Source organism: Bicyclus anynana, chromosome 17 (assembly GCF_947172395.1).
Source record: "Bicyclus anynana chromosome 17, ilBicAnyn1.1, whole genome shotgun sequence".
NCBI classification, from domain to species: domain Eukaryota; kingdom Metazoa; phylum Arthropoda; class Insecta; order Lepidoptera; family Nymphalidae; genus Bicyclus; species Bicyclus anynana.
This window is the reverse complement of record NC_069099.1, coordinates 2853608-2866359: the sequence shown is the minus strand read 5'-3', so window position 1 is coordinate 2866359 and position 12752 is coordinate 2853608. Positions and strand designations below refer to the sequence as shown.

The 12752-nt window shown below is 37.5% G+C and overlaps 1 protein-coding gene across 1 annotated transcript in view; it reads right to left on the bottom strand.

Moving 5' to 3' along the window:
* Positions 1–12752, bottom strand: part of LOC112046828 (splicing factor 3A subunit 2) — an 18442-nt gene extending 5690 nt beyond the window's left edge. Inside the window, exons 1-7 of the mRNA XM_024083641.2 lie at positions 12528–12752; positions 9915–10067; positions 9099–9307; positions 7811–7993; positions 5800–5985; positions 3902–4657; positions 1840–1906 (exon numbers count right to left, since the gene is read on the bottom strand). Coding sequence (XP_023939409.2) covers positions 1840–1906; positions 3902–4657; positions 5800–5985; positions 7811–7993; positions 9099–9307; positions 9915–10067; positions 12528–12642 — 1669 coding nt within the window. The 5' untranslated portion in view covers positions 12643–12752. The remainder of the gene's footprint in view (positions 1–1839; positions 1907–3901; positions 4658–5799; positions 5986–7810; positions 7994–9098; positions 9308–9914; positions 10068–12527) is intronic.

Genomic DNA, 12752 nt, shown 5'->3' with positions numbered 1-12752 from the left:
AAGCGATTTAGCGTTCCGGTGCGATGCCATATATAAACTGAAAGAAGTTTGGATTTTCATCCTACTCCTAACAAGTTAGCCCGCTTCCATCTTAGATTGCATCAACACTTACCATCAGGTGAGATTGTAGTCAAGGGCTAACTTGTAAAGAATTAAAAAAAAACGTTTGATGATGATACCTATGCATTTCTATGAAATTCAAAATCCCCTTTAGTCACCTTTAGATAACTGAACCGAAACACAGGAACTTTCGTTTGCAGTATATAATGGAAGCGGGCGTATTTGGATGACATTTACATGTTTATTCCACCCATACTTCTGCCGGTTTCTATGCGACACCGAAACGCTAAATCGCTTGGCCGTACGTCTTTGCCAGTAGAGTGGTAAGACCGATCGGTTTCTACCAGCAGAGCAAATAAAAAAAACCCCTTTTTTTCAAAACTAAACTAAACGAAACATCGATCTATTATTAAAAAGTGGATGCACAATCAGCGACCAAAAAACGTCCCCACTCAATCAGTGACATACAAAACTTCTTGGCACTCAATTCAAGTAGTCGCATTTGCAAATTCACCTTAAAACTCAATCCTTAAGATTGAAAAACCTTAAACTCAATCCTTAAGATTGAATTTACTCTGAATTTAGGATTTTATTGAATACTAGCGGACGCCCGCGACTTCGTCCGCGTGAAAGTCGTTGTAAACTTTCAACTACCCCTATCCTACCCTACCCTAACCTACCTCTACCCTACCCTACCCCTGCCCTACCCCTATCCTACTCATTAAGGCTGCACTTCTTTATTTATTCCTCCCACCGCGAGTCGAGCGCGGCAACCGTTACACAAAAATAATCCATATAGCATGAATTAGTATTCACGCGCGATGGCTTAGCATATTTCTTGTATAATTTTGGTGTTTCTTTACCGATTTTTATGATTTTTTTTTACTGAATAGGTGATAATGTTAACTTTCTTATTAGGGATAAGTGATGAGTGTTATAAACATAAGAGTAGACAAAAATAATTAGAAAGCTCCGAACTGCTAAGCTATCGGGAGTTACACGTGTTATTGTGAGTCAACCATAAAAGATAGACATATAACATGCTGTTGTGTTTTGATAGATAATTTTAAGGAGAACATTTCCGTCATACATGATTTCTATGTAGCTTTAACCATTAAGGCTGTACACGCGACGGAAGCTTAAAAAATTTAGTAACTTCTCCCGTTTTCTCAACATTTCTCTTCACTGCTCTGCTCCTATTGATCGTAGCGTAATGAAAAGTATACTATAACCTGCCCAGGAGTATGTAAAATAATTGTACCAAGTTTCGTTAAAATCCGTCCAGTAGTTTTTGTTTCTATAAAGAACATACAGACAGACAGACAAAAATTTTACTGATTGCATTTTTGGCATCAGTATCGATCACTAATCACCCCCTGATAGTTATTTTTTAAATATATATTTACTCTCTACAGATTTATTATAAGTATAGATTGGACTATATTTAAAGGCCTTTAAGTATAATTTTCTTTACCACTAATTCTAAAACTGTCAAAGCAAAATTGGCCAGTTTTTAAGTTAAATTTTCTACATTGTGCATTGTGCATAAGAGGTCAATGTATCTATACTAATCTTATAAAGCTGAAGAGTTTGTTTGTTTGATTGAACGCGCTAATATCAGGAACCACTGGTCCGATTTCAAAAATTGTTTCAGTGTTGGATAGCCCATTTATCGAGGAAGGCTATAGGCTATACATTATGCCCGTATTCCTACGGGAAAGGGAACCACGCGTGTGAAACCGGGCGGTGTCAGCTAGTATCAAATAAAAAGAAACTTACTCTCTGGCAGTGTGCCAGTGGGAGTGTCCGGTGCGGGCGCGCTGGCTGTAGAGAACGGGTTAGCGGGCTGGAAATTATATCATAATATTCATTACCACCATCATCATCTCCTTGACCTTTACCTAAGTGGTAAAGATCATGGCGATGATGAAAAAGTGGGGTCGGCAAAATATGTCAATCTCTTCCATTCGCCTCCATTACTAGTCAACTCATCCTTTCTGTACTCACATGCCCTCTTTCACACACTAATCAACAACAAAATCAAATGTTACACTTTATAATATTACTAGCGGACCCGGTCAAGCTTCGCTTTGACTTATGTGCACTTCTTTCCTATTCCTACCCTACCCTACAAAAAATCATAGACAACATAAACAGACCTTTACGCATTCGTTAACCTATAGAATAAATCTTAGAAATTGTTTTCGGAAATAGAAACTTTAATTTACACAAAATAAATTTATGAACGCACGCGTAAATGTTAATCATTTGTCCATATTTCTAAACGCACGTATAAATGTCAATCACTACAGTATTTGACAGAATGGACAACAAACGTTTGACAGGTTCTAAATTATTCATCTTTCATAATATTTATTCGTCGAGTTTTCATTGTTTTTATGATGTATTCTGCTATTCTTGGCGGAGACAAATCCAACGAATCAAAAACCATGAAAATCGGTCCAGCAGATCTCGAGTTATAAGTGATGTAACAAACCCGACTTTCATTTATATATATAGACTAGCGGACGCCCGCGACTTCGTCCGCGTAAATTTCGATGTCAACTTTACTACTACCCCTACCCTACCCTACCCCTACCCTACCACTACCCCAACCCTACCCTACCCCTACCCCCACCCTACCCCTACCCTACCCCAAACCTACCCCTACCCTACCCCTACCCCCACCCTACCCCTACCCTACCCTAAACCTACCCCTACCCTACCCCTACCTTACCTACACCCTACCCTCCCCGTACACTATCCCTTTCCTACCCCTATCCCACCCGTACCCCTATCTCACGCCTATCCTACCCCTACCCTACCACTTCCCTATCCTACCCGTACCTCTACCCTACCGCTACCCTACCTATACCCCTACCCTACCAATACCCTAAACCCGGCCCTAAACCTACCCTACCCCTACACTACCCCTACGCGTCCCTACCCGTAGCCTACCTTACCCTGTAACTTCTCTATCTTACTCCTACCCTTAGCAAAATCGGTCCAGTCTTTCGAGAGTGGTGGTATGACCAAGAGAAATAGAGACTTCTATGCTAATAATATAAAGAGGTAAAGTTCGTGTGGTTGTAGGAGGTAATCTCTGGATCTACTGGACCGATTTGGAAAATTGTTTTACCAATAGAAAGCTACGTTATTTGCGAGTGTCATAGGCTATGTTTGATCCCCATATTCACACGGGAACGGGAACTACGTAAATGAAAGCGCCGGGCGTCATATAGCGGAATTTCTGCGTCTTTTAGAAATTTTGTATTATCTCCGAAACTATTTAAGTAATTAACATACTGTAAAGGGCAAATCTTATCTCCATAATATCCTTGTGATTATTAAATAATTTATTTTAATAAGGATTAAAGTTTAGTTGTATAAATAATGACGTAAACCTAAGTATATAAAATTAATAATTTTTAAAACACAAAAGGTACTATATCTGCTAATATATAGAAGATAGATATATGGCGTCGCGGACTTTTTTGTAGAACTTTTAAAGATACATAAAGTCTCCATACATTAATTTCAATTTTACACAATGGTTAAGGCAGCGCATGCGAATAAGTCTGTTTAAAAGGTTTTTAGTCCGACCTGTATGACAAAAACTGTGATAACTCGGCTAATATATACCAATATAAAATATAGCCTATAGCACTCCCCGATAATGTAGCATTCTACTGGTGAAAGAATTTTTAAAATCGGACCAGTAGTTCCGAAGATTACCCCATTTTAAAAATGTGACAAACTTACAAACTTACAAACTTTACCTCTTTATAATATTAGTATAGATATGTGTTATTGAATCTATTTGTATCAGATATTTACTCACAGGACTCTGAGCAGCATTAGGAGGTAGCGGCGGCAAGTTCACCCCAGCGCCGCCTGCGACAGTGAATCCGAGATTGCCAGTTTTTAGCCCCCCTATATTTCCTGTTGGCGCGCTAGACTTTTCATATGGCACGTTTTGTGGTGGGTATGGAGAGTTTGTCATGGGGTAAGGGGGATTTGCTCCGGGGTAAGGGGGATTTGCTCCGGGGTAAGGGGGATTTGCCCCGGGGTACGGCGATTTTTCAGCGGGGTACGGCGGATTAGCGCCAGGGTACGGCGATTTCTCTGCGGGGTACGGCGGGTTAGCACCAGGGTAAGGTGAATTTGCCCCAGGATAAGGAGAACTTGCAGAAGGATTTGTTAAATTGCCAGGGTAAGGCGGAGGATTTTCCGGGTAAGGATTAGCAGCGGGGTAAGGAGCGCTAGTTGGTGGATATGGTGAGTTGGATTGGGGATACGGAGGATTCGGTTGCATGTTACCGTTCGGGTAAGGATTGGCGGATGGGTAAGGCGCATTCCCAGGGTACGGTTGCGGGGTAGGGTAAGGGGGGTTTCCGAGGGGTTGAGGTGGTTCGCCGGCGTTGAACACGGGGGGGTAAGAGGACATCGGTTGCTGTGAAACAACTATTGGTTGAGGTAATTGAGCTTGTAAGGGGTTCTGCACATTGTCCTGGAATCCCACCAGGGGGACAGTACCGATGACGAATCTCCGTGACGCGTCAGAGTCGGAGTGACATCCGTCAGGACTTATCACAACCTGAAAAAAAATACATCTTAATTGATTATGAAACACGGCTAAAACCCACGTGATATTAAGGTCGGAGTATGCCCGACTTTTAGCCGTGTTTCATAATGAATTAATATAAATAACACTCACGATAGTTTAAAATCTAAAAAATAAATTTAATGAAATCTTAAACATTCTAAACTAAAAACTTGAAAAGAATCAAGATTAGTATCTAAGCGAAATAAAATAAATTAATTGTAGTAAATGAAGAACTGTCAAGAATACTAAGACACTTAAAATAAATAAACTTCTCTTATACCGTTTCAAGCCGCTTGCGAAATTAGGACCAATGTCTCTAGTGCCCTTAGAAAAGATGGTACTGCTTACGTACAAAAAAACTTAAAACAATTCATTATAACTTACATATCTACTACTTGCGGACCCGGTCAAGCTTCGCTTTGACTTACGTCAATTTATTGGCTTAAGAGTAGGGAACTCTTAAGCCATCCTATCTATTAAGTTAGATCAAAGTGCACAGGGTGTGCAAATTTGAATAAAATTGGTTAAATAGTTTTGGAGCCAACTCCAACGTGGACACACAACGTGACACGCAATTTATATGCTGGGGAATATTTCCTATATCTCTGGGGTTATATTCTTTATTTGTATGAAAACATAAGAAGTTTTTATTTTTTAGTTCAAAAAATATTAATTATGCAATTCGGCTCCTATAAGTGGACTCGTAAACACCTTGAAGTTATGGAAAATACTCTCGAGCACCCTGTATATAAAGATTTAATAAACGTAACGTCTCTTTGAGCTATGTGCCCCGCCCTTTTTTTTTATTCTTTACAAGTTAGCCCTTGACTACTATCTCACCTGATGGTAAGTGATGATGCAGTCTAAGATGGAAGCGGGCTAACTTGTTAGGAGGATGAAAATCCACACCCTTGCAGTTTCTACACGGAATCGTGCCGGAACGCTAAATCGCTTGGCGGTACGTCTTTGCCGGTAGGGTGGTAACTAGCATCCCACCAGCCAGACCTGGATTAATTAAAAAAATCTCAATCTGCCCAGCCGGGGATCGAACCCAGGACCTCCGTTTTGTAAATCCACCATACATACCACTGCGCCACGGAGGTCGTCTGATTGCCCTTGCCAGTAGTACTTACTTTGAACACATACTCCACGTGTATGTACTGGCAGCCGGACAGGTTGTACACGTCGAGCGCGGGCACCTCCATCTCCACGGCCCAGTTGCGGCTGGTGTTGGACGGCACGGGGCCCTTCTTGATCTCCGCGATCTTGTCCTTCGACTTGCGCTGCCCCGGCTCGCTCGTTGCTATGAACGTCACTTTCTGGTGACACACAAACGAAATATTCATCTAAAACTATTACGAGTAGTTTCTGAAAACAAAAATAAGTGATAACTAAACGCAGCTAATTGGAATAAAATAATAACAAGGGCAGTCCAACCTCAAAAATTAAATAATACCAACTCATTAAAAAAAACAGTAGAAAGCAGTAGATAAAGTATAAAACGACGGATTTTATAATTTTACTAGCTGACGCCGCGCGGTTTCACCCGCGTGCTTCCCGTTCCCGTAGGAATATGGGGATAATATATAGCCTATATAATATATAATATATGGCCTATAGCCTTCCTCGATAAATGGGCTACCTAACACTGAAAGAATTTTTCAAATCGGACCAGTAGTTCCTGAGATTAGCGCGTTCAAACAAACTCTTCAGCTTTATAATATTAGTATAGATTCATTTATTTTAAACAATTTTCTTAGTTACTAGAACTCACATACATTGATATATTAATAATCACAACAACAAAATATAAAAATTAAAGTAAATTTATTTTTCAGGTTCATTTTCAGTTGCCTCATCTTCACTCTTCAGACTTTTCACCTCAGTATTGTCACACTTAATTTTTTTTTAATTATACATATTTTTGATAAATTCCTACAAGAGAAGATACTTCCTTGCGTTTTATTACGTAGTGATTATCAAAAAATGTTTGCATAGTAGTGTACTAACTACTGGGTGTTGCCGAACGCTAGTTGAAAAACAGTAAAAAATAGGAATGAAACAATAAACATGGACATCAATGTGAAAACAGCAAATCTACCGTTAAAACAGTAGGGTTGGTAACACTGGCAGTCTCTTTTAAATAATTGTTAAAACAAATTAATTCACTTCTAACCTCGATAATAGGTGAATTACATAAACATTCTCCAGCTTTAAAAAAGTATAAAGCTCAGTTAGATATGATTTGCAGCATTACAAGCTATTGATAAAACATTGGGTCATTCGTGGAGATAGAATTTTACGGTTAGGTCACAACTTGTATGAATGTGGCCGACCTCCTTTAAAACTGACTAGCAGACGCCGCGCGATTTTACCCGCGTGGTTCACATTCCCGTAGGAATACGGGGATAAAATATAGCCTATAGTGGGGATAGTGTAGCTTCCCAATAGTGAAACAATTTTTCAAATCGATTTGACTGTTTCAGAGCCTATTCAATGCAAACAAACAATCAAATATTTCTTTTTTATATATAAATATAAATGTCTATATGACATTTATGGTGGATGAAGTAATGTCTTTCTAAGCCTAATATAGTGGACTCACAAAGTTACATTCTCATTACACAGGTCACGGTTACACCTTCCCGAATGGCCCTCTAAGCCGAGGTCCGAGTCTCATAGGAGACCGCCGTTCCGTCCTCATCTTTATTTCAGCCTTCGGGTCTCATCAGGCGATGCTTCTGCGCTCGCCCAAACCCCCCTGTGACGCCGTAGTGGTCCCACATGGAGCCATCGGCACTTACTCAACACGAAAAAAAAAAAATTCTCATTACACAGGTATCAAAAGAAAGGGTGCTGTGTGAAGATTACAAAGCAATTACCTAATAACTTTTAAAATTAAAATAATTAATATTTAATTACTTTGGTCATGATCAATTTTACTGAATCTAACTAACTTCTTTTTCAAGTACCTTTCTTGCTCCAGACTTGGCCATCCCGCAGATGATGAGATTATTGATCCAGGAGAGTCATCTGCCTTGTATGATACTCTACAAGATTAGATAGTTGTCGTGATGTTTTTCAAGTTTTTCTACAACTACAGCTGAAAATGTAACAAGTAATGCTAAGAATTCTCGTATTTACCTTAGTGACTATCAGTTTGATGTCATCTATCCCCACGCCGCCTTTGTTAGAGCAGGTAACCTCAATGGGGATGGTCTGTCCCGGACAGTACCCGGACACGGGAAGCCTCACAGCCACCTCGGTGGAGCCTGAGCTGACGCAGCAGCAGCAGTACGACTCTTGGAGCTCCAGCTCTAATGGTTCCTATCAAAAAAAGCCTCAATAAACTTCAATATCCCCACAGTAAAGTAAAGGGGTTGTAAGTAAGTACTGGACATATTTAGTCGCAAATATTATTAAAAAGATAGATATCTTAGCGAGTTCACCATGCGGGTGACAGAAAAGGCTCAGAGACAAGTCCGAGACTTGGGACTCAGGTGTAGGGTAACAGAGTTAAACCTATATCATTTGTAATCTTTATAGACAAATATGAATTAGGCATCTTCGAGGTAACAGGTAATCTTCTAGGTTTCAGATTAAATAACAATAATAATATTAATTTATTTGCAAGAATTAGTGTTCTTTACAACATCCAACTAAATCAACTCCATTCAAGTAAATCATCCAGCTTACATATGAGTTTTGATTCCTTTCGATGAGGCTTTATTATAGTCATTTTAGAAAAAACCCATTATAAATCCACTACAAAGCATAGGTCACCTTTCAGAATACAAATGAATTGGAAGGCTGCTATGGTTGAGATTTTGAAATAAAAATCACAATAAATTATTTTTTGGTTAGTCTGAATAACAATGAGATGACCTTGAGCTTGTAAGTTTAAAATAATTAAATGTAGTGTGTTTTGATATTCAGAGTTCAAAATCGAATAACTTTTGTCTTGCAACTACACACTAATTAGTAGTCCATTTATACTCTGTCCACACAAGAGAGCAATAACGCAAAAAGTATATCTAATGATTGCTGGATCCACAATAGGGGTCCAAACTGAGCTCCATTATTGTGGGTATTGGAATTTTGATTGTCAGTACGCTTTTTATACAAATAGTTATTAGATATATTAAGTCGAAAAAGTCAAGTCTATCAGGAATACTGACTCTAGCACCAGAAGAATCAACTTAGCAGCTTTGCTCGTATTTTTTGTCTTCTTTGTTATCGAGGGTTTGTTCAATATTGAACATGTCACCCTCATAGGAAGCTTTACTGTTTTAAAATAAATATTGATTTGTGCTTTATAATGTACAGTTTGTAAAAAGTAAGGACTGACCTTCAATAAAAGTTCACTCATTTTAGGCGCAGCACCTACACACATAAATGAAATTAAGAATAATATATGAAAATTTTTACTCACCCTACAATAGGGGTCCAAATTGAGGTCTAAAGGTGCCATAACTCTTACTGCAACTTTCTTCTCCTGGTCAAACTTAAAGGCTCTGTCGACAACAGCTTTGATCTCATATCTGATATGACCGTATTCACCTTCAAACGATGAGGGACAGTTGACAGGAAGTCGGAAATGGAATGGGTATTCATGCAGGCCTGGTTGTATGTGGTGTTCTCCTGAAATTTATAAACAAAAATTATCATAAAGGTGTAACATTAGAATGTTTGTTTATAATGTGATCAATTGGTATCCTCATAAATTAATAAGTTTTTAAAACATAAACATATGAAGAAAGACAATCAATATGGCTAGAGGTTCAGGAGTATTTGCTTGTGGTAAAGTTTTTATAGGTTTGCTGCATTTTACAGTTATTTTGCATAAAGAATGCAGTTTACTATAAAGGTGCAAAAGTGAAGTGCAGGTTAAGCAGCATGTTTTAAGTGATTAATAAAACTTTTGTAAAGTAAAATTGCTTTCTCAGTCAGTCCTAAGTCATGTCATGCACGATGGACAATGTCCAAACCTTATTAGACTATTTTTTTTTTAATTCTTTACAAGGTTAATTTGTTAGGAGGATGAAAATCCACACCCCTTTCAGTTTCTACACAACATCGTACTGGAATGATAAATTGCTTGGTAACTAGCCATGACCAAAGGTCCCACCAGCCTAACCACCGGGTAATAGGGCAATTTTATTTGATAAAAAATATTATTTGAGAACTGGCTATATGCACATGCAAAGCCATAATGAAAGTAAAAATCATTTAATAATGATGTATTTACCTGATTCTCCTCCAACCAAGTAAATCTTGGCATTGATATATTCCTCGTGTGAGTCATGGTGCACAGTGTAGGACTGACTCTTTCCATTCACCGTTCTGGTGCGGGTGGTAGTCCAGTGGACGTGGCAAAACCCTTTTAACTTCACAAACAGGCCTGCAAACAACACAATAAAGTTAAAAACACACACAAATTGTAATGAGTCTCACATATTTTGTCCTTTTATTCCTACTGCGGCGTCTGCTATTTTTGATAAACACAAAAATCTTATAAGTTTATATGTAGCACCTCCCAACTTTTTTATTGTTTATCTAATAACTAGCTAACGCCGCGCGGTTTCACCCGCGTAGTTCCCATTCCCGTAAGAATACGGGGATATTATATAGAGTATAACCTTTCTCGTTAAATGGGCTATCTAACACTGAAAGAATTTTTCAAATCCTACCAGTAGTTCCTGAGATTAGCATGTTCAAACAAACAAACAAAATCTTCAGCTTTATAATATTAGTATAAATTCAGATTATGATGAGATTTTAGTATTGACCTTAAACTTTGAGATATATAAGTATACTGGGCTGTTACAAAAACATACAATTAAAAGAATATACATTTATAGTACATATATATAATAATAATATCATCCCAAACCAAGCCAGTTTTCAAGCTCGTCTTAATTGGCAAATCAATTAGATAAGGCCAACACAGGTCTATGAATTCATTCAAATGAAAGGTCCTAGGTCAAGCATTTTTATGAAGTGCAGGATGACCTAGTATACCTTAGTAGAAGACAAGTAAGACATACACCTATGACCTAGTATACCTTAGTAGAAGACTAGTAAGACAATCATATCATATTTTAGAAACCATGGATTATTTACTGGTATAATCACCTGTATTTCTAATTTTGATCCAAATACATTCAGAACTTTTGATGTGAAAGAAGCAAACATCTCAACATCCATCAATACAAACATTTGCATTAATCATATCAGTGGAACTGTACTACTTTATATACATATAATACTAGCAGACCCTGTCAAGCTTCGCTTCGAGTTATGTGTGCTTCTTCCCTATCTATATACCCTACCCTACCCCTACTCTAACCGTGCCTTACCCATGCCCTATGCATAGTCATAAATAATCTGCATACCAATTTTTAGCTTTCTACATTGAAAATTGCAGAATGCTCCATACAAACTTCTAACCCCTATTGTAGGGCAGTGGGGGGGGGGGAGGGTTGTTACAAAGAGACAAAAAGTAGTCTGTGTCACTATCCTTTATTTAAACTATCTACATTTAAAAAATCACTTCAATTCAATTTCAATTTGTCGCACCGTTTTGCCGTGAAGGACAGACAAACAACACACACTTTCTCATTCATATTACTATTGCTACAAAAAACAATAAGACAAACAAACAAGACATACTTAGTTTACTATTTAATTTTAGTTTGGAAATGATGCCTGTGAGTTAGGTTTGCATTTCTGAACAATGTCGGTATACTTTATTTACAATATCAGTAAGCGATGAGATTAATATCTTAGCATTCCATGAATTGACCGTGCGGGTACCAGGTAATACAGGTAATAAGGAAACTTGTTTGACTGTAAGAAATAAAACTTATGAATTATGTACTAGGAAAAATTGTTGTTGTTTATGGCTTTTTTATATCAATAATATGCAAATGTAAAATTTTGTACTGCCTTATTGGTTCAGCCTATGTGGCTGTCAATCACAAGGTCCTGGGTTTGAGTCCTCGGTCAAGCTTTGAAATATTATATAAGGTCAAGCCATGAAATAATTAGGTCTTTTTGTGTGTTTATTGTTTTTTTGTTTTATTATTGTGTTTTTGTATGCAATAAAGTATTTCTTCTTCTTCTTTCTAAATAATCGATGAGGGTAATAAATAACATTACATATCTCTTTATATCTGGCAACCCAGTAGGACTAGGAGCGTGAAAGGCAACCTTTACTTTTAAATTTTTGGTTATTAACTAGTGTATGATTTTTTTTTAATTAACCAATGAGGGAAGGACATTTAAAGGAAAATTGTGCATGTGTGCGCTCAGTGGAGTCACCAAATTCGGATCACTTTTTGTGGTGATTTTGTAGACACATAATATATCTATAGTATAAAATTATCATTTTTTAATACTGTTCAGCCGCAATTTCACTAGGCAAGCAATGTGCAATGTCAATGTAAATATTTTCTTTTATTTTTTATCCCAACTTATAAAACAGATAAGGGTATATATTTCCTAAGCTGCATCACATACTACATATATGCAATTGTAATGAGTAATATCCAACACTTATGACAAACAAAATTATAAACCATGCTGATAATATTATAACACACAGGCTGGGCGTTTGCAATTTTATTATAGTGTTCATTGTATTTTGGCCTAAAACGAATTAAAGTAGTTCTTATGTTATAGAACAGAAAGCTTAGACTACTAGTTAGACCAAAAAAAAATACACAAGTTCTTTTATACAAAGTATTTCAGTCTTTATGTCATTAAACATAAGATAAAAATAATATTAGCTGTTAATCATTGAGAGACTGGAAGTTCTGTAGATACAAAAATATTTTGTTGCTAGGTGTTTTCTACTTACCGCGAAAAGTTTTAACTTTGTCCTGTTGAAAAATTAGTCTCCCTTGAACTGTTTGTCCGGAATAGTAAGTTCCATTGGGGCTGTCCAAAACCATTCGACCTTCATCGAACCCCATTATTGTAGACCGACAATTATAATTTATAATTAGTAACTAAAAAAATCGGAATACAAGTAAAGAACGTGTAGTTTGGTGCAAGTTTGGTGCACAAACGTCAAATGCACAAC